Below are 23,253 nucleotides of genomic sequence, written 5' to 3'. Positions count from 1 at the left end.
TGGACAGAGTACAATCATGATGTCACATAAAATGCTGAGATTCAGAACGACCACTAATTGGTGGTGCAAAAAATAAACTGTACACAGTGTAAAACATGTAAACAGATAAAAGAACTGTAAACAGATAATGAATGTAAACAAACTGACTGTGCAATACAGAGAGAACAAAAGAAAATCAATAAAGTGCACAAGTAAGAGTCCTTAAATGAGTCACTGATTAAGTTTGTCGTTGAGAGGTCTGATGGTGGAGGGGGAGTCGCTGTTCCTGCACCTGGTGGTCTTGAGACTTGTGGCACCTACTCCTCTTTCCTGATATCAGCAATGTGAACAGAGTGTGTGTTGGATGGTGTGGGTCTCTGATTTTTGCTGTTGCTCTCCATCAGCAGTGTACCCTGTAGATGTACTCAATGGTGGGGAGGGTTTTGCCTGTGATGTCCTGGGCTGTGCCCATTAACTTTTGGAGGGATTTACACTCAGAGGTATTGGTGTTTCCATACCAGACTGCGACGCAGCCGGTCAACACACTTTCCATCGCACCTCTGTATAAATTTGCCAGAGTTTCTGGAGTCCTAACAAACCTCCGCAAACACCTGAGGAAGTAGAGGCGCTGATGTGCTTTCTTCATGATGCCATTGGTGTGCTGAGTCCAGAAAAGATCTTCTGATAATAGGGTCTCCCAAGAACCTAAATTTGCTCACCCTCTCCACCACTGATCCCCCAATGATCACTGGATTGTAAACCTCTGGTTTTCCTTTCCTGAAGTCAACAGTCAGCTTCTTAGTTTTGGTGACATTGAGTGCAAGATTGTTGTTGCACCATTCAGCCAAGTTTTCAATTTCCATCCTGTATGTTGACTCATCTCCTTCCTTTATACAACCCACTGCTATGGAGTCATCAGCAAATTAGTGTTATTGCCATACCGAGCTACACAGTTGTAGGTGTAAAGTGAGTCGACCAGGGGACTAAGAACACAGCCCTGTTGTGCTCCAGTACTGATGGAGATTTTGGAGAAGTTATTACCAATCTTCACTAATTGTGGTCTGGAAGTGAGGAAATCCATGATCCAATTACCCAGTGGGGTGTTAACTGCCAGGTCTTGGAGTTTGCAGATCAGTTTTGAGGAGATGATGGGGTTAAATGCCGAACTGTGGTCAATAAAGAGCATCCAGATGTTTGCATCTTTGCTGCCCAGGTGTTCCAGGGCTTTGTGTTAAGCCAGTAAGATGGCATCCACCTGTTTCTAAGATAGGCGAACTGAAATGGATCCGTATCACTGCTTCAACACCAGCCTTTCAAAACACTTCATCACTGTTGATGTAAGTGCTACTGGTCGATAGTCATTAAGGCAGGTTACTGCACTCTTCTTGGGCACCAGAGTAATTAATGCCTGTTTGAAACAGGTGGGTACCACGCCCTGCTGGAGTGAGATATAGAAGATATTTGTGAATACATTGGTAAGTTGGTCAGCACAAATCTTTACTACTCGGCCAGGTACTTCATCTGGACCGGATGTTTTCCTTGGATTCATATTCCTGAAAGCAGCACGCACGTCATCCTCAGATACGGAAGGATGGGATCATCAGGGGATGTGAGAGTGCGGAAGGGTGGGTCTTTGCTGTTATTGTCAGAAATTCAGGCATAGAAGGTGTTGAGTTTCTGTCTGCTACTTTGCTGGGTTTGTAACAGGTTATGCATTTAGGTCGACACAGGTTTTCAGTACTTGGCTGGGTACTCTGTCTGGACTGGATGCTTTCTTTGGATTCATTCTCCTAAAGGCGGCCCACTTGTCATCTTTGGATACTGACAGCAGAGAAGCATTAGGGGACATGGGGGTATGCAGTGGTTCTTCCTTGTTCTAGTGGCCAAATCGTGCATTGAAGGCATTGAGCTCATCGGGGAGTTTCATATTACTTGGATTTGGTTTTGTAGCAGGTTATGCCACGACTGTCATATGGAATACAAGTGCTGGGCACCAGTGGTCTTGGAATTGAAGCTTGGGCAGGAAACTGGGAATCTAATCCATGTGGGATCCATGGATTGTTGTGCGCTTTCTTTGGAGCTATCTCTTCCCTGAGGACAAAATGAATTCTGTGGAATTTTTCACCTTCACCTCTGTCCAAAGCACTCTCACAACACTTAAAACCTCATCAGCACTGTCCTGTCCCAAACCTCTCCAGTGGAAAGTAGACTGACTGGCCGGATCATTGCCTGCTTTGGTAACTTGAGTGCCCAGGAATGTAAAAGGCTTCCGAACGTAGTAAACACAGCCATGTCCATCACAGGCTCCAACCTCCCATCCACTGCAGCCATCTATGTGAGACGCTGCCTCAAGATTGCAGCCAAAGGGGGAGTCACGTGATGGAGTAGTGGCCGGACGGTGAACTCCAGCCCTCTCCAGAAAAGTCGGAAAAAACAAAGGAAAACACAAAGGCACAAAAATAAAAATTAAAGTAAAGTGAGTATAAAGGTGGAAAGAAGATGGCGACGAAAAAAGAAAAATCGAAACCAACGGTAAGAAGAGAGGAAGAGAAGACAATGGAAGAAGAAGGAGAAGGCCTTACCTGTTCGAAGAGGCCCGCGGTGGAGAGAGAAACCCGCTCCCTCAGGTCGGTAGAAAGTGGACTACAAAAATGGCTCGCTGTGCCAAGTAAAAGTGCGCAACCGTGCATGCGCGAGGAGTCGCGCATGTGCGATGCGAATGCAAAAAAACACACCGACGGGAGGGGTGACCAGCTGGGGAGTCGATCTCCACAGTCGGCAATGACAGCTGCAGAACAGCTGCAGCAAGAGGAGAATATAGAAGACAACGAAAACAAGAAAGAAGAGAAGAAAAGGACAACAAAGAAACAACAGATGGCCAACCCAGAGGAAGAAGAAGAGGAAGAGGAAGAGTACAGTGAAATAGAAGAAGAAGGGAAAGGCAAGACAAAGGATATACTTTCTCTTATTAAAGAATACATGGAGTCATTTAAAGAATGGCAAATGCAGGAATTTAATGATTTAAGAAGAAGAATAAACAACACAGAAGAAAAAATGAATAAAATAGATATGACCTTAACAGAAATGGGAAAGAAAATGGACAAGATGGAAGAGCGGGAAGCAGCAGTAGAAATGGAGGTAGAGGACTTAAAAAAGAAATTAGAGGAATCTAATAAAAAAGTTAAGGAGACACAAGAACTGTTAGCTCAGAAAATAGATATAATGGAAAATTATAACAGAAGAAATAACATAAAGATAGTGGGCCTTAAGGAAGATGAAGAAGGCAAGAATATGAGAGAGTTTATAAAAGATTGGATCCCTAGGATCCTAGGATGTCCAGAACTACAGCAAGAAATGGAAATAGAAAGGGCACATAGAGCATTGGCCTTTAAACCACAACCACAACAAAAGCCAAGATCTATTTTAGTAAAATTCCTAAGATATACTACAAGAGAAAAGGTACTGGAGAAAACAATGGAAAAAGTAAGAGAGGGCAACAAGCCACTGGAGTACAAAGGGCAAAAAATCTTCATTTATCCAAATATAAGTTTTGAACTCCTGAAGAAGAGAAAGGAGTTCAATACAGCAAAGGCGATTTTATGGAAGAAAGGGTATAAATTTATACTAAAGCATCCAGCGGTATTGAAAATATTTATTCCAGGACAGCAAAACAGACTATTCTCAGATCCAGAGGAAGCACGAATATTTGCAGAACAATTACAAAATAGACTGAGAGATGAAGACGTGTAACGAGAGTACAAAAGACTGCGAACTAAAAAGACACATAAGTTTTGAACTCCTGAAGAAGAGGAAGGACTTCAATACATCGAAAACGATCTTATGGAAAAAAACTATTCTCGGATCCAGAGGAAGCAAGGAAATTTACAGAACTACAAAACAAACAGAGAGATGAAGACATGTAATAAGAGTAAAAATGACCACGATTTATATGTATGTGGGTAAAGAGGTATATGTGTGTATATGTATAATGTGCATACATGAATGTATCCGTATTTAGAGGAAAATATAGATAGTATAGACAAGAATTAATAAGGGAAGGAAATGGAATAGAGGGAATAAGGAGGGAATTAAAAGAGTGACCTTTGTTACATATGAAAAGTGAAATCTTTTCTGGGGGGGGGCTGGGGGGGGAGGAGTTACGGTCACTGCAAAATCAGCTGACGCTTGCGAGTGAATTCGCAAATCCAAATGGAGAGGGGAGATGTGGTTGTCCGACAAGGGATAAAGGACAACTCAGGAGGGGAAGGGGGGATTGGGACTAAAGAAGTTTTAAATAGGAGAATAAGGAAAATGTTTGATGTTTTAGGAATGTTGTCTTATAAAGGGTTCAAAACAAGAAAACAGAAATGGATAAGAAGGAAAGGTCATGATGGAGAAACGGAAAGGGAAGATAAACAAAGTATAAAATGGCTACGTTAAACTATATGTCTTTAAATATTAATGGAATACATAACCAAATTAAAAGGAAGAAACTGCTAAATTTACTGAAAAAAAAAAAATTGATATAGCATTTGTGCATGAAACACATTTAACTGAATTGGAGAACAAGAAATTAAAGAGAGATTGGGTAGGACACGTAACAGCAGCATCGTATAATTCAAAAGCAAGAGGAGTAGCTATATTAATTAGTAAAAATGTGCCATTTAAAATAGAAGAGGAAATAATAGATCCAGCAGGGTGATATGTAATGATAAAATGTCAGATATATTCTGAGTTTTGGAATCTACTCAATGTATATTCACCTAACGAAGAAGATCAAAAGTTTATGCAAGATATCTTTTTGAAGATAGCAGATACGCAGGGGAACATATTAATAGGAGGGGATTTCAACCTGAATTTGGATTCAAATATGGACAAAACTGGGAAAAAAATTAACAGAAAGAACAAAGTAACCAAATTTATAATTAAATCGATGGAAGAAATGCAACTTTTGGATATATGGAGGAAACAACACCCAAAGGAAAAGGAATATTCATATTACTCGGCTAGACATAAAACATACTCAAGAATAGACCTATTTTTGTTATCAGCTCATATGCAAGATAGAGTAAAAAATCAGAATATAAAGCTAGAATACTATCGGACCATTCACCCTTAATATTGACAGTAAAGTTAGAGGACATCCCTCCAAGAGTGTATAGATGGAGATTAAACCCCATGTTACTTAAAAGGCAGGATTTTAGAGAATTTATTGAAAAACAAATTAAAATGTATTTTGAAATAAATACGAAATCAGTGAAAGGTATGTTTATACTATGGGATGCAATGAAAGCATTCTTTAGAGGGCAAATAATAAGTTATGTAACCAAGATGAAGAAGGACTATAATCAGGAAACAGAGCATTTGGAAAGGGAAATAGTAAATATAGAAAAAGAATTAGCAATGAAGGAAGATACAACTAAAAGAAGAGAATTGGCGGATAAAAAAATAAAATATGAAACACTACAAACATATAAGGTGGAGAAGAATATAATGAAGACAAAACAGAAATATTATGAACTAGGGGAAAAAACGCAAAAAATCCTAGCATGGCAGCTTAAGACAGAACAAGCTAAGAAAATACTATTGGCGTCAAGGAAAAAAGACAAACAAATTACATATAATCCAAAAGAAATTCAGGAAAACTTTAGAGAATTCTATGAACAATTATACCGAACTGAAAACGAAGGGAAAGAAGGGAAAATAGATGAATTTCTAACTAAAATTGAACTACCAAAACTACAAACAGAGGAACAAAATAAATTAACAAAACCATTTGAAATAGAAGAATTACAGGAGATAATAAAAAAAACTACCGAACAATAAAACACCAGGAGAGGATGGATTCCCAATAGAATTCTATAAAACATTTAAAGATTTATTAATTCCTCCCCTTCTGGAAGTAATCAACCAGATTGAAAAAACACAAAGCTTACCAGAGTCATGTAAAACAGCAATAATTACAGTAATAATAAAGCAAGGGAAAGATCCACTCACACCAGCGTCATATAGACCAATATCTTTACTTAACACAGATTATAAGATAATAGCTAAACTATTAGCAAACAGATTAGCAGAGTATGTACCGAAAATGGTAAATCTAGACCAAACTGGATTTATCAAAAAAAGACGCACAACAGACAATATTTGTAAATTTATTAACTTAATTCATGCAGTAGAAGGGAATAAAGCACCAACAGTAGCAGTTGCTTTAGATGCAGAGAAGGCCTTTGACAGAGTAGAATGGAATTATTTGTTCAAAGTATTGCAAAAATTCAGTTTACCGGAGAAGTATATTAATTGGATTAAAGCATTATATAAGGGACCATTAGCGAAAATGGACATGTATCAAAGCAATTTAACTTAAGCAGGTCAACACGGCAGGGATGCCCACTATCACCTTTATTGTTTGCGCTAGCTATAGAACCACTAGAAGAATTGATAAGAACAGAAAATAATGTAAAAGGGATAAAACTAAAAGACAAGGAATATAAAATCAGTTTATTTGCAGATGATGTTATAGTATACTTAACAGAACCAGAACTATCAATAAAAGAATTATATAAGAAATTGAAGGAATATGGAGAAGTGTCGGGTTACAAGATCAACGTAAATAAAAGTGAAGCAATGCCTATGAATAATGCGGATTTCTCAAAATTTAAGAAGGAATCACCATTTAGATGGCAAATGCAAGCAATAAGATACCTAGGTGTACAAATAAAGAAAAATCTCAGCCAACTATATGAACTCAATTGTCATCCACTAATGAAAAAATTACAGGACGATTTAGAGCATTGGAAAGATTTACCACTAACACTAATAGGAAGGATAAACTGTATTAAAATGAACATTTTTCCAAGGATATTATACCTATTTCAGGCATTGCCAATACAACTGACAGAGAAATTCTTCAAGGAGTTAAAGAAAATAATAAGGAAATTTTTATGGAAAGGGGGGAAACCGAGGATAGCACTAGATAAATTAACAGAATGGTATAAACAAGGAGGCTTACAACTGCCAAACTTTAAAAATTATTATAGAGCCGCACAATTAAGATACCTATCAGATTTTTATCAAACAAGGGAAAAGCCAGATTGGACTAGATTAGAATTAGATAAAATAGGGGAAAAGATACCTGAACACATATTATATAAATGGGATGAAAAATTGGTACAACATAGAAGTTCTCCAGTATTACATCATCTCCTCAATATTTGGAAGAAGATTCATGTAGAAAGAAATAAAACAAATTATCAATTACCAAAACTAATATTGACGCAAAACAAGTTACTCCCTTTTACAATAGATAACCTTTCCTTTAGAGAATGGGAGAAAAAAGGGATTAAAAGAATAGAAAATTGTTTTTCAGGAAATAGATTCTTATCCTTTGAACAAATGAAAGATAAATACAATATAACTCAAGATACAGTGCTGACATATTACCAATTGAGATCCTACTTGAAAGATAAATTAGGAAGCAGTTTGAGTTTGCCAGAGGGAAGTAACTTTGAATATGTGATTACAGATACAATGACAATCAAAAAATTTATAACAAATATGTATATTAAACTGCAAGAAAAGGAGAATGAGGAAACAAATGGTAAAACTAAACAAAAATGGGAACAAGATTTAAATATAAAGATAAAAAAGGAAACATGGGAGAAGTTATGCTCTGGAACGATGAGAAATACAATAAATACGAGGTTATGTATGATACAATATAACTGGATACACAGGCTATACGTTACACCTCAAAAGTTAAATAGATGGGACCCAACACTATCTGATAGATGTTTTCGATGTAAAAAAGAAATGGGAACAACAATTCATGCAATCTGGACATGTGAGAAAGTAGAAAAATTTTGGGAAGATCTAAATCAGATATTAAATAAAATAACAGAAAACAATATACCAAAGAATCCAGAGATCTTCCTTCTAAGTAACATAAAAAACAAAGAATTTGGAATTTATTTGGAGGATGCACAAAAAAGATTTGTTAAGATAGCTCTAGCCGTAGCAAAAAAATGTATTATGTCAACCTGGAAATTGGAAGATAATTTGAAAATACAACAATGGTATATAGAAATGAATAAATGTATTCCATTAGAAAAAATAACATATAGTTTAAGAAATAATATTGAAATATTCGAACAAATATGGGAGCCTTACATTAAACATAATAGCGAAAACCTACCGGGGACAATCACTACCTAAGTTAACGGAAGGAAAAGGAAATGAAAAGAATGGACTCAGTGGAATTTCTGGTGTATTTTTATTGAATGACAACATTGTCTGACTGGTTTAATGTATCCTAGATTTTATACCTTAAATGGACGGGAGGGGGGAGGTAGGGAGGCTGGGATGGGAGGAGGGAGGGGGGGGGGGGGAGAAAATGGCACTGTATATGTGTGAAAAGGAAAGAGTGTGTATCATGGTTAATGTGATTTATGGTGTGAAAAATAAAAAATAAAAAAAAAAGATTGCAGCCAAGATTATAAAGGACCCCCAAGACCTTAGTCATAACCTTTTCCTCAATGCTACCTTTGAGCAGAAGTCTAGCACAATTAGATCGAAGAATAGTATTTTTCCCCCAAATAGCCAAGAGGCTCTTGAATATCCCCATAACACCCTACCCCTAATTATAAGCTACACGGACTTCCAAAGATCTGTCTGCATCTATTTGTGACATCACATTTTTTGCCACTAACTGCAACTGTGAATATTTGTCCATCATTTTATATATTTTTTTTATCATTCTGTAATTTAATTGATATTTATTGTTTGTGGGTGTATTTAAAATACCTGTAAAGCTACAGAAAGCAAGAATGTCATTGCGTTTGTACATTGCACCCGTGTACATGACAATAAATTCCTATCTCTTGTCAAGTGAGATTTGCAATGAATCAATTCCCAGTGGCATGTGACTGAACTGCCTTTTGCTCAGGCCTGACGGGTATTGGATGTAAAGAAAAGCAACGTCCTACCTTCCTCCGCATCTCCTCTTCGTCGTCCATCTTGACACAGGTGGTGTCGGGCATCAAGGGTGTTGCCAACGGGGAGTGGGTTCTGCCATCTGGGCTGAGGCTGGGGGACAGGGAGAGGTTCAGGACACCAGGCCCAGCCTGCGAGGTCAGCGAGAGTTCTGACACGTGAGGGCTGCACGTCAAGGAGGCTGCAAAATGAAAAGGATAAGTGTGAAGTGATGAAATGTGGAGGTCAAACTTGAATGCAGAGTTAATGGCAGAATTCTTAACAGGGTGGAGAAGCAGAGGTGTCTTGGGGTCCAGGTCCATAGATCCCTCAAGGTTGCCGCGTAAGTTGATAGGAATAGTGTTTTGCACTCATTAGTCAAGGGTTTGAGTTAATGCCATGAGGTAATGTTGCAGCTCTGGTTAGACCACACTTGGAGTATTACATTCAATTCTGGTCAACTCATTACAGGAAGGCAGTAGAAGCCTGAGAAAGGGTACAGACGTGATTTACCAGGATGTTGTCAGGATTGGGGAACATGTCATATGAAGGAAAGTTGGCAGAGCTATGGCTTTTCCTTTTGGAGGATGAGAAGTGACTAATTGAGGAGTACAAATTTATGGTAGGGTGGACAGCCACCACTTTTTTTTCCTGGGATGACAGTGGCAGATAGCAGAGGACATCTGTTTAAGGTAAGTAGGGGAAAGTTTAGGGGAGATGTTAGAGATAGTCTTTTTACACAGATTATGGATGCATGGACTGCATTCCCAGGGTTGACAGTGGAGGCTGTTACATTAGGGAAATTCATGAGTCTTTTGGAAAGGCACATGGATGATTAGAAAATAGAGGATTAAGGGTGTGAGGTAGGGGAAGGTTACATTGTTGTGGAGTAGGTTTATATAGGTCAGCACAACACCATGGGCTTAAGGGCCTGTGACATAAATCTTCTTAAGTCACGCCATTCTTTCAAGGCCCTTGGCACAAACGGAGCTGCCACATTCTTGGCACCCAAGGGCCAATCCTCGCCATCTCTTGACCCAATATCCAAAGCTCTGGGGCGAGATTACCAGGTCCATGAGCCTGGCAGGGAGCTAATTCAAGCACACAGGTTGGCTTGACCAAGCCCTGCCCACCGCAAACCAGGAAACACTTGGTTTATGACAAAGCCCCACCTCTCCACTGCACGAAAAACCATGGACACTGGAGCGTTGAGGATCTGATGGAACTCAGCGCGTCAGGAAGCAACCATGGAGGGAAATAATTAATTAATACTTGGGGTCAGGATCTTTCTTCAAGGTGATCAGACAAAGCCTACAAGATTTTCAATGCTTTGCTGTCTTCCTGAAACAAAAACCCTTAAAACTAGGCAATGATCAAAAATATATTTAACTTTCATGTTAAACACTCACGCCCTTGTCTCATTTAAAAAGGGACATGTGTAGAATGGAATCAGTTCAGAAAAGGTTTGGGGTGAAGGGGCTGTCTTATGAGGGGAATTCTGAGTGAATGGGGCCTGTACCCCATGGGTGAACTGGGAAGGAATTTGACTGGGTGGATGCTGAAGGGGTGCTTCTAGAATCAAGGGGCTTAGTTTCAGAGGAAAGGGTTGCCCGCTTAAGATAGGGATCAGTCAGGAATTGCTTGTCCCAGAGGGTTGTGAGTCTTTGGAGTTGTTCACTCTCAGCAACCATGAAGAGGGAAATCTCTGGACATAGTTCAGGCTGGGACAAGTGTTGGTCTTGTGGGATCTCAATGATTGTGGGTAAGCGGGGTCAAGGTCAGAACTGCCATCATCTTGTGGAATGGCAGAGCAGGTTCAGGGGACTGAGTGGCTTACTGCTGTTCCCATTTCTTCACAGGATCACAAGATAAAGGAACAGAAGCAGGCCACTAGGCCCATCGAGTCTGTTCTGTAACTCTACACTAAGCTGAACTATGCTCACTCCTCATTCCAATTTCCCATAACCCTTGGTACCCTTACTAATTAGATCAATTTCCTGTTTAAATTTTTATAGGATCACCCAGCATAGAGTCAGGCCCTTCAGCCCACCGTGCCCATGCTGATCATCAACTGCGAAAAAAAAATGCAACAGCAAATGCTGGAAGCTTGAGGGAAATGTTAAACATTACAGGGGATAAATGGGAAAACAAGGAGAAGTTAGAGGGACTTAGCAGGTCAGGCAGCATCTATGGAGAGAGATGGTCAGTCACTCTCAGATTGGGACCCTCGATAAAGGGTCATTTTGCTCTGTCTGACTCACTCAGTCCCTCTAACTTCTTCTTGCTTTCATCCCATTTACCGGCACTTGGTCTGGAGCCTGCTGTGCCTTGATGTTGGGAAACGTTCTGCTTCCAACTTCCTCCAAGGCAATGATTTTCTGATTTCAATCACCCTCACCCTGAGTGAAATATTCTTCCTCAGATCTCCTTTCAACCTCTCACTCCTCGCTGTAAACCTATGGCCATTGGTTTGAGACACCTCTCCTCTGGGCAAGGTTCTGAACTCTCTATCCTATCTATGCCCCAAGGTACCCCCTCCCCATTCCACCTTGTCTGTTCCAAGGACAACATCCCCAACCTCTGCAGTCTCACCTCATACCTGAAACACTAGTCTAGTAACATCGTGGAGAATCTCCTCTGCAGCCTTTTGTTCTTCACATTCCTCCAAAGAATTAAAAGCATGATTGCATTGTACATAATTCCGAGAAGTGACTTTGTTCTTGCCTTGAGACTTATAATCTCCATTCAAGTGAATGGGATCATGTTTATAAAACACTTATCTCCATTAAATCTAATAACACAAGATAATGTCCCGATTGACTACAAATTGCAGAAAATATGTGCCAGAATTACAACGTAAACATTTCAGAAAATACATCTTTTTTGACTGTCAAGATTTCAGATTTGGTTTTTGGTGCAGATGATTACTGACCTGGGAAAGCAGGGATTCCCGCTAGAAGGTAACAGACAAAATAGAACGGCTAGTTTAATGTTTGCATCATTTTCTTGAAAATTGATATTCTGCTGTAAAAGTGTAGGCCAACAGCATTTGTTCATGTGACTGAAAACCTGGGGACACTGTGTTTGCACCACACCAGCTGATCTCTCTCTGTGGCTCTGCCCTCTTCTACTGTGTCTTGCTTTAAATTTGGAGATACAGCATGGTAACAGGCCCTTGCAGCCCACAAGCCTGTGCCACACAAATACATCAATTAAATGACAATCCATGCATGTTTTTGGAGGAGGAAACCGGAGAACCCAGAGGAAAGCCACGCAAATCACAGGGAGAATGTAAAAACTCCTGACAGACAGCCGCGGATTCAAACTAGAGTCACTGGGGGTGTAGTAACGTTTGTACACTGCACTGCTTATAAAACAACCTCGGTGAAGATGACAATAAACTTGAATTTGTCTTCAGCCTAAAACTCCATGTTGATTTAGCTGATTCAACATTTGCCTTGACAAAGCCCGGCGTCGTTGAGACTGTTTGCCATTCAGTTATGAATTGAAACAAGATCACAGGTAGGAACAGGAGTCACTCTTTGGCCCATCGAGTCTGCCCTACAATTCAATGAGATCTTGGCTGATGTGGTCATGGTCTCGGCTCCATCTACATGCCTTTTCCCCATTACCCTTCGTTTCCCTAAATCTTTAAAAAATCTATTTTCTCTATACGTGCCTTAATGAGGCAGCCTCTACTGATTGCTTGAGCAGAGCATTCCCAAATTTAACTACTCTCTGGGAGAAGTAGACCATTCAAGTCTCCATCCTAAACCTATTTGGCCAAATCTGTGGCTATGTCCCCCAGTTCTACTTTCACCCACCAGTGAAGCAGCACTGCAGGAGGTGTTAAGTTCACCACATCCACATGGGTGGAGTCTGGAGTCATAGGCCAGTCAGACCAAGCAGAAGCAGCTGACATCCTTCCCCCCCACCCTCAACAAAGGTCAACAGTGAATAAATGGGCTTTGCCCCAATCTGTTATTCCACAGACCCGAGATTAGTTTTCCAGATTTATTTCAATATTGGAGTTAACGTTCTTCAGCTGCTGGTTGTCCTCTGAGAACCCAGCCCTGACCGTGAGATAGAATTAGTCCAGGTGGGTGGGTCCAGGAAGACAAGTCTGTTCCCTTGGTACAGTTAACACAGTTAGCTGTACCAAGAAAAGGAAGAAACGTGTGTGGTACAAAGGCCACACTTGGGTAAGCTCTTGATCTTCTGTCAGCACGGTTAATATAGTGGTTAACACAATGTTATTACAGCACCAGTGATCTGGGTTTGGATCTGCCGCTGTCTGTAAGGAGTTTCCCCCATGACCTGCGTGGATTTTCTGCAGGTGCTCTGGTTTCCTCCCATGTTCCAAAGAGGTTTGGGATTGGTAGGTTAATTGGTCACAGGGGTGTAATTGGGCAGCGCAGACTTATGGGCTGGAAGGGCCTGTTACCATGCTGTTTCTTTAAATTTAAAATTTTTAAAAAACATTTTCCATCAATGGCAGAGAAAGCCAAGTTGACAGATACTGATTAGATGAGAGCTGAGGTCAAGTCAACAGATTCCCTGGCAACACAGGAGAACATCTGAACTGCTCGTTTACTGAAAATAAACAACTGCAGATGCTGGCAATCTGAAGCAAAAGAAGGAAACACTGGGCAGTTCAGGCAATCCAAAACTGGCTGCACATTTTATAGACTCTTGAGCATAAATAGGCTAAAAGCTGGATTGATCAATAGAATAAAAAAAAACACACACGCACTGGAAGAACTGGCCGAGCAGCGTCTGTGGAGTCAAAAGGTGCAAGGCAGTCCAGGGTCTGCTCTCTAGCAAGAGTGAGGGTGTGGGCACGCAGATGAGTTGGAGAAACTCAGCATCCGACAGAAGTAAAAGAGTAACCAACGACTCGGGTAAGGCATGAACAAAAATAGGCTGGCGGCTAAATAAGAAGGTGGTGACTTAATAAGAAGGTGGGGGGGGGTGGGAGGAGGAGAAGAGCAGATGGAAGAAGGGACATCAGGAAGAGCACAGGCTATGAGGTCGTTGGTGGGTGCAGGTGGAAGGGTATGAGAAAACAAAACTGTGGTGATAGGGAGAGGACAGAGGGTAGGTCCTCGTTGCTCCCCCGAGCTTTTTATTCGGCACTTGCCTGTTTTTCCAGATTCCTGGAGGGTCCAAGCTGGTTAGCTTTCACTTCCTTTTATCTACACGCTTCTCATCACAGTATCTGCAGACCTTTCTGTTTCACTGTGTGTGCGGATCACATGAGAGAGTGAGAAAGAGAGAGAGTGTCTAAGTCTTGAAGGGGGGGGGGTATGTGAGTGTCACAACTGTGGCAGCACAAGACTGTGCATATGGCGAGAGAGGATATCCATTACCAGGCATCCTGACACATCCTAATACCACAAAGTGAAGTGGAGTTTCAGCAGAAAAACAAGCAGCTCTTCACAGCCCAAATGCACTGGATCACCCTCAGACAGACAACAGGTGGCCTACCCTCGGCTTCTTTGTGTGGAGGGCATGTCTGACAAAGGAGAAGACTGCAGGTGGAAAATACTCTGGAGGTTAAGGAGGATGCCTGCCTGTTCAGTAAAGCAGCCGAAGACTGATCTGGCTAATTCAAAAACACAATCAGGAGTGGACTGTATTGCACAGAGAGCATGGAGCAGATGCAGGTTGATTCCAGATCCCAATCCAGGACAGGAGGCAAGTTAAGAGTTAAACATCAAAAGTCAACAGGTGCTGGGGTCCATATGCAACCCACAAATGGGCTGGAGAAACTCAGCAGGTCACACAGAATCCATAGGCCTGAGTCCTTTGTCAGATACAAAAAAAGACAGGCAGCTGCATGAATAAAAAGGTGTGAGACCCACCTACCACCTCTTACCTGTCAGTCTGTGCTCCTCTCCCTGTCTCTTCCACTCCCCTCTCCTTCTCTTCCCCTACCTGCCCCAGAGGCCAACTGGGAATCAGTTGGAGCGTTTCAGACTCAATGGGCCAAATGGCCTACTTCTGTTTCTTTATCTTGTGATCTTGTGATACAGAGTCACAGAGATGTCCAGTACAACAGGACTGTGGTCCCTGATCATCATCTACCCATTTACACTGAACCTATTTCATTCTCCCCCTCTTCCCAGCAGCTGCCCCCAGATTCCAGCCCTCACCCACACATGTGGGGCAATTTACAGAAGCCACTTAACTTAATCTCTGGGACTTGTGAGGAAACCAGAGGACCTGAGAGTGGGGGTGGGGGAGGGGAAGCTCATGCGCAAACTACACCAACAACATCAGGAGCCTGGATCTAACCTGGGTCTCTGGAGCTAGGAGGCAGAGGCTCTAGTAGCTCAAGTTCCAAGCTTAGTGTAACATGTACCAAGATGCTGTGATAAGGTTTGTTGTGTGAGCAGTCCAGCTGGACATCCCACACAATGTACAGCAAGTGAAACGGGTGATCGTTCCTTGCAACTCTGCTCTGCTGTACTGAGTTGTACTGTGTATGAGATGTCTATTGGACTGTTCACTAAACAACTTCTATCACTGTGTCTTGGTACATGCAGCAGGTTACTTGGAACACAGAAAGATCAGTTGCAGTGGTTCTTTCCACTCACATGCCACTTTATGTATTTCCCCTGCCATAGGTGCTCTGTGATCTGTGATTAGTGGGGGATTGCTTAAGGTGGGAAGGGAAGGTTGAGAACACAGTTTTAATCGTACCTAATTGACTCGTTATGTGCAGGGTTTCATAACTCCAAAGGAAATGAGCTAATTATAATTTTTCTCAAGCAAAATATTTCAGTGACAATCGGGTCTGGAGCAGAGGTTCTCAACCTTCCCTTCCCACTCACATACCAACTTAAGCAATTCTTTACTAATCACCCCAACACCCGCTTCCGTGAAATCCCCTGTATTATTCACAGTTGGCATCAGAACAAATCTAAGAGAGTAATCGCAGAGGGGGTGGCAGGGGGCCAATGTATATCCATCAAAATATATCTATGTATATTGAATATCTATGGAAAATAGCACCTAAGACAGGGGTGGCCAATGTGTCAAAATAAAGGGCGACAAGAAGATCTCGCGAGACCATGGTGGCTGCCATGTTGTATTTTGTGTTGTATAATTGAGAGCAAACGGTAGGAAGAGGACGAGTGTACCGGCCGTGGAAGAAACAGGTTCTTTGTATGTACTCAGTGGGGCCGCGGGTTGGCAGGGGTGGGGCATGATGGCAACCCTGCCTGTATTTAATATGTGGCCGCTGTTCAATTCCCCACTAGTTAAAATTCCCGGCACTGGAGCGGCAGTCCGGTGAGTCCTGGCAGCACAGCACCTCTTCAATCAATTCTGTATATTTGCAACTCACTTAGACTGGAGGCAATCTACTGCAACCAGTTAACCTGTCAGTACTTGGGATGTAGGAGAAGATCAGAGCATTCAAGGAAACTTCTGGATTCACGAGGGACTCCGTGCACACTGTACCCCAGGCCAGCATTGAAGAACTTCCTTTTCAACAGCTGCCAGGCTCTTGAACCTACCCTTGCTATGTTAGTCAGGGACGGCTCCAACACCACGGAAGGACTGTTTGCACTGTTCCTTTCTGCACAAGGGCAACAGTGAACATTAATTATCGATCTCGTCCTTTTGTAATTCAATTATGTTATAGTTCTTTTTACCCCCCCTTTCTTCTGTTTGGCTGCATCAAGTAAGAATTTTGGTACGTGTACAATGTTTGTGACCATAAATATCATTCCCAGAGTCACGCTGTGTTAACAGCAACTCAAAGGGAATTCACTTTGGGAATCATTTTGGGAAACCTTACGAGGTTGTAACAGCACTATATAGATAGACATCTTTCGTGCATTGGATTCTGTACCATTTCTAACTGGGCCTGAATTGCATTCTAATTCACGGTCTTCAAGCACTAAACAATGCCAAATTGAACAGAAGCTTTCTCGAGGTTAGTGCAGCAATACCTCTCTGAACACATCATATGCTGCAGGTGGGGAAGTTTCCAAGCAATTATTTAATCATTGTTAATGGATCTGTTCCTTCACTTCAATGCTCACAGGAAACTTGTGGATACGCACACTGGGACCACTGCCTGAAAATCTAATAGAAAATCTAATTAATTATCTATCATTGGTTTTACTGGAGGTCCAACATGGGATAAGCCATCGTGGAACACTTCAGCACAGAAAGAGGACCTCCAGCCCATCTCACCCGTCCCAAACTATTATTGCACCTCGTATCATTGACCTGCAACTGAACCATAGCTCTCCATATCTCTTTCATTCATATGCCTGCCCAGCCTTAAATGTTGAATCCGAACCAACATCCCCCACCTGTCCCAGCAGCTCATTCTGCACTCTCACCACTCTCTTAATGAGGAATTTCCCCTAATGTTCCTTTTAAACGTTTCACTTTTTGCCCTTAACCCATGTCCTCTCGTTCTTGCCTCACCTGACCTCAGTGGAAAACGCCTACTTGCATCTACCACATCAATACCTATCTGGAGCAGAAATTGGGAGCAGATGTAAGTGCACAACAGATAATGTGGAGGATATTTAGGAACCACTTGCGTGGGGTCCTGGATAGATCATCCCATCAAGACAGGGAAAAGATGATGGAGAAACACAGCAGGGCTTGAGCCCTTCGTTAAGGAATCATACCTTGAAGAAGGGCTCAGGGCTGAAATGTTGGTCAAATATCTCTGCTGAGTTTCTCCGCCATTTTTGTGTATCAACAACAATCACAGCATCTGCCAACTTTCTTGTTTCACGGGGAAAAGATGGTTGGGTAAAGGAGCCATGGTTGACAAGACAGGTGGTACAGCTAGTCAAGAAAAAGGAAGCAAGCATAAGGTTTAAGAAACAAAGAAGAAGGCCCTTGAAAATTATGGTAGCCAGAAAGGAGCTTAAAAAATGACTTTGGAGGGCAAGAAGATTGTGACAATTAGGATTAAGAAAAAACCCTAATGTGTTCAATACGAATGTGAAAAATATAAAGGAATGTCTAGGGTGGGGGTGGACAGATTTGGGATAAAGGGGGCGGAGACAGAGGAAGTCAGAAAAGTCCTAAATGAATACTTCAGTGTTTACCAGGGAGAGAGGCTGTGGCAATGTGAAGAACAAGGTAGAACAGGCTTATATGCTGGAGCTTGTCAGGAAGAAGCTGAGGATTTTTAACCCCCTCTTCTACCCTCCCAGCTGTATCCTCTTACCTGTGCTCCTCCCCATGCTCCTTCACCACCCCTCCTCCATTCAAGCACCTGCCTGTTTTTGTCTATACCTGGCAAAGGGCATAGGCCCGAAACGTTGGTTATCCTTTACCTCCTATGAATGCTGCTGAGTTCTCGAGCACGCTTGTACAGTGCACTTGACTCCAGCTTCTGCAGATTTTCACGTTTAAAGTCAATTTACTTTGCGCAGGTCAGAAATCAGAGGGAACTTCATAGAAACATAGGTGCAGGAGTAGGCCATTTGGCCCTTCAAACCTACACCGCCATTCAATATGATCATGGCTGATCAGTACCCCGTTCCTGCCTTCTCCCCATACCCCTTGATCCCCTTACCCACAAGGGCCAAATCTAACCCTACTCTTGAATATTGACAAAGAACCGCCTCAACTAGGTCCTGTGGCAAAGAATTCCACAGATCCACCACCCTCTGAGAGAAGAAATTTTTCCTTATCTCAGTCCTAAAAAAACTTCCCTTATCCTTAAACTGTGACTCCTGGTTCTGGTTTTTTCCCAGCATTGGAAACAACCTACCTGCATCTAGTGTCTAATCCCTTAAGAATTTTATGTTTCTATGATACCCCCTTAATCTTCTAAATTCCAGAGAATACAAGCCTAGACTACCCAACCTTTCTTCATATCTAAGTCCTTCCATCCCTGGTATCTTTCTAGTGAATCTTCTCTGCACCCCCTCCATGGCGAGGATGTCCTTCAGATAAGGGGACCAAAACTCCAGCTTTACCAAACTGGCGAGGAACAGAGCAGTGGTCCATCAAGTCCAATGTTTCATGCCATAATTTTTTGCGATGGAATTCCCTGTTCCCGACCCTCTGATCCATCTATACCAGTGGTTCTCAAACTTTTTTTTCCAGTCACATACCACCTTAAGCAATCCCTATGCCAAAGGTGCTCTGTGATTAGTAAGGGATTGCTTAAGGTGGTATGTGGGTGGAAAGAAAAAGTTTTAAAACCACTGTTTTAATCATCCCTAATTGACTCATTATGTGCACGGTTTCATATCTCCAAAAGAAATGGGCCAATGACAATTTTTCTCAAGCAGAATATTTCAGTAACAATTGAGTCTGGAGCAGTGGCTCTCAACCCACTCACATCCCACCTTAAGCCATCCCTTACTAATTATACTGCACCGATGGCAGAGGGATTATTTAAAGTGGGACGTGAGTGGGAAGAAAAAGGTTGAGAACCACGGCCTATACAAAGCCCTTTACACTATGAGACAGCCAAATGGATCACTAGTCATTGAACTGGAGTAGTAATGTATTAAAAGCAAGTACACATGATGAGTGATAAATAGAAATTGCCGGGGAAACAAAACTTAGCAGGTCTGGCACCATCCGCAGCAGTAAACATTTCACGTTGAAGACTCTTCATTGTTCATTAGTTTTCCGAGTGTTCCCAGACCCGAAATATTAATTGTTTCTTTTCCTTCTGCTGGTGCTCGACTCACACTGAGTATGTTCGCATTTCTGGTCAGATTTCTAGCATCTAGAATTTTTTTTACTTTAATTTCCCTGTGATGAATATACACCGCCCTCCAACTCTGAGCATTAGAACATACTATTTTTTTAAAAAAAAGGATTACTTTGGTACGTGGGACTAACTTTATAAGTAGCTTACTGGCACGTCACATCCTTTATACCCAAGGGATACGTGCTCACAATCTGGCGGTGTCATTATTCCATCGAATCTGAGATTGGCTGCCCTCTGATCATGACAATTGTTCCAAAATAAATCAACTTTTAATTGGCCCTTTTTTCTTCTCTGAGGGAACTGACCAGAAACAAATCAGAAGTTGACATTTCTAGGTTAGAAATGGAACCTACTTTTATTCCCCCTCCCCCAAGTGACATCATTAAAAGCTAAAATTTCTTGCAGCAGGACGGTCAGGTTAAATTAATGTGGTGAGCGCACAGCTGAATGAATTAGTTGTCAGCAGTTTACAATAGAAAATGTGAACGGATTCATTTACCATCTGCATTTGGCTCCAATTTGTATGCACACAACTCAACACATAGCCATTGTTTCCCCTTCAGACTCAGCAGACAGAAGTGGGTCAGACTCATCAGTTCAATTGTCCTGTGATATTACCGCACTCTCTCCACACAACCTTTTATCGAACTGCTGAGTCCACCAATTCCAGATCAAAGCACAAGCAGCAAAATATCTGTAAAACACTGCTCATGTTAATTGAAACATTAATTCGATCAGCAAATCTCTGTACGTGCTTCCCTGAAAATTGACCGTCCCCATCTGCTGGGGACCTAGCACTTACCCAGTGATTAGACAGCAAAAAAAATTCCAATTCTACTATTCCCTACAATATTCTTCACACTTGTGTCTGCCAACAGTGTTGGAACAACATTATAAATGGCATTCAATCTAACTGCCGAGCCGATGGGCATCAAGGCCCAGATAGTGAGAGGCGAGGATTCCAAATGATTATTAAAGCAACAAGATGCAAATTACAAGGACAAATTGATGAAGGGACCAGTCCCGAAACATTGGTTACCCTTTACACTCTGCGTCACTCTGCGTGACCTACTGAGTTTCTCCAGCACGCTTGTGTATTGCACTTGACCCCAGTATCTGCAGACTTTCTTGTTTAAGGACAAGTTGTGCATATGAGCCCTCTGTTCCACTTTTAGCCCACTGCCTTTTGTGATAGGGGGAGAGGGGATGAAAGGGCCACTCTTCCTCCTCTCCAAGACACACTGCTTAGCTTTTGTGGGGGGGGGGGGTGGGGGGGTGAGTCAATTGAAAATCCCAACACAAATCAGTAGAAGGGGGAGAATGTGGAACCTAATGCAGGAAGACATGTATGCTGTGATAGATGAGAAAAACCTCCAGCTCCTGCTCCTATGGTGGAGATGGTGAACGTACCATTCCTCATTGTACAGCATGATCCTGCCATTGTTGTAAATTCACACCAGCAAAATCTTTCCCATATTTGTGAAGATTTAAGTCTGCGGGCAGTGAATTTCGTCCTGAAACAGTTGCACAGAGAGTGCAAGCTGGGATTGTGAACTTCAGAAATCCACAAAATCAAGAGGGCACGCCCCTCTGGGGCCATTAGTATTAAAACCGTTCTCATCCATCTTCCAAAATGATTCTTGGAAGTACCCAAAAACTTACCAAGCCTATCCTGGAATAGGTTCGCTGAAGGTGAAACAAGAACCATGGGATGTGGGTTAAGGGTGAAGAAACATTTGGGGGCATTTCTTCACGCAGAGAGTGAGGGCAAGTGTGGAATGAGCTGCCAGCTGAAGTGGTGAATGCGGTTCCCATTTTGACAGAAAAATTTGCATAGATACATGGCTGGAATCTGCCTGGAGGGCTATTGTTTGGCTGCGGGTCAATGGGTTTGGGCAGAATTATAGTTCAGCACAAACTAGATGGGCAGAGAAGCCCGTTTCTGTGCTGATAGAACATATTCTTGGATGAATTCCAACCTTCCAAAGGAAAAATAAAATGATAATTTCTGCCCTAAAAGACCAGTGATTTTTCATTGTACTCTATGCCCTGAACCATAGGCACTGCTAGAAACAGAAATGGCCCTTGACTGACAACAGGGGCAGTGTTTGCAAGTACAAATGAGTCAGTGTTTTAAAATGACACTTGCTGACCTTATTCCCACATTTTGGTTCAAAGCTTTCTTTTAAGAGCAAACTGTCCCATAATTCAAGAGGCTGGGGTGGCAGATTGAACCCAGGGGGTTTCATCTCTGCAATTAGGTGTTTATGATGCAGACGCACAGGGGAAGACGTAAAAAGAAAACGACAGCAAGTTTAAGATTCAAAAATGATTCCTCAACTTACTGCTGTCGGAATGCCCATGCTAAATCAAGGAGTATGGTCTTCAAGTGAAAGGTGAAGGGTTAAATGATGGTGGATATTTAGATTGTGATAAAAGAGGTTGGGTTCCAATTCATTTATCTTCTACTTGTTACGTGGTTCTGTTTAACTTGCAGAGATGGTCATGCAACATGGAGACAGACCCTTCGGCCCACTGCATCAGTGCTGATCTACAACCACCATCAAACTGATCCCATTATAATCTCCCCACATTCGAGATACCCCATCCACCTGGATTCTACACCTGACCTTCACAGTAGAGGCCCTACAGGAGCCAATTAATTTAATGATCCACATGTTTCTGGGAGGTTGGAGGATACCTGGTCACGGAAAGAACCCAGCCAACGCCTGCGGTCAGGATTGGAGTTGGGTCACTGACTCTGTGAGGCAACAGCTCTGCCAGTTGTACTCTAAAGGATCTGAGATTGGGAAACCTCTACGCACTGTGGCAGAGGGACCTTTCATCCGAGTTTCACTGGCCAATTCAGAGGGCATCCCGAGGTCTAGATTGAATATGGGCAAGGAGAGTAGATCTCCTTCCACAGAGGACAGCAGTGAACATGGAACATAGAACACTACAGCCCTCGATGTTGTGCCAACCCATATATTCCTACCAAAAAAAAACTACATTGAATTTGACAACAATCTGGTAGTTTCGCAGTTAGTGTGATGGCAATTAATCTCTTAAAGACAGATTCGTGTTGGATTTGAATTGGTAAATGCAGGCTCAATTTTGACATTTAAGAAAAATTTGGACAGGTACATGGAAAGAAGGTATATACGTTCCAGGTGCAGGTCAGTGGGACTGGGCAGACAAATAGTTTGGCACAGATGAGCAGTGCCGCAAGACCCGTTTCTGGGCTGTAGTGTTCGATGGCTCTATTTCTCAGCCATAACAGTGGGAATCTGAACATGTGATCTGCTGAGCATTCCTCTCACAGTCATAATGCTACTGAACGCTTCAATCCCTTCAAAACAGCTCGACCTTTTCTCCCTGCTGGGACAGAGTTCGCCGCCACTGGGCAGATGGGAATCACAACCAGAGTGCTGTGCTTAGCCAGCGTTGATTATCAAGTGGAACCTCCCACACCACTACTCTTGCCCAGCTCTCTAAAATAAAATGCTTGGTCTTCCATGCAGTGCAGGAGTAACATGTATGGTGATGCCATTAGATGGAGAACCTCATTGGACCTGTCCATGATTGATGGG

The 23,253-nt window shown here is 42.1% G+C and overlaps 1 protein-coding gene across 2 annotated transcripts in view; it reads right to left on the bottom strand.

Annotated features, from left to right (window-relative positions):
* The window catches only part of LOC138739013 (FERM, ARHGEF and pleckstrin domain-containing protein 1-like), a 302,053-nt gene that overhangs the window by 82,591 nt on the left and 196,209 nt on the right, over nt 1-23,253 (bottom strand). For both annotated transcript variants that reach the window (XM_069890341.1, XM_069890340.1), the window contains exon 14: nt 8,964-9,151. In XM_069890341.1, the coding sequence (XP_069746442.1) occupies nt 8,964-9,151 (188 nt within the window). The remainder of the gene's footprint in view (nt 1-8,963; nt 9,152-23,253) is intronic.

Source organism: Narcine bancroftii, chromosome 7, assembly GCF_036971445.1.
Source record: "Narcine bancroftii isolate sNarBan1 chromosome 7, sNarBan1.hap1, whole genome shotgun sequence".
Classification (NCBI taxonomy): domain Eukaryota; kingdom Metazoa; phylum Chordata; class Chondrichthyes; order Torpediniformes; family Narcinidae; genus Narcine; species Narcine bancroftii.
Note: the sequence above shows the minus strand (reverse complement) of the source record. Positions and strands in the feature narration are given on the sequence as shown.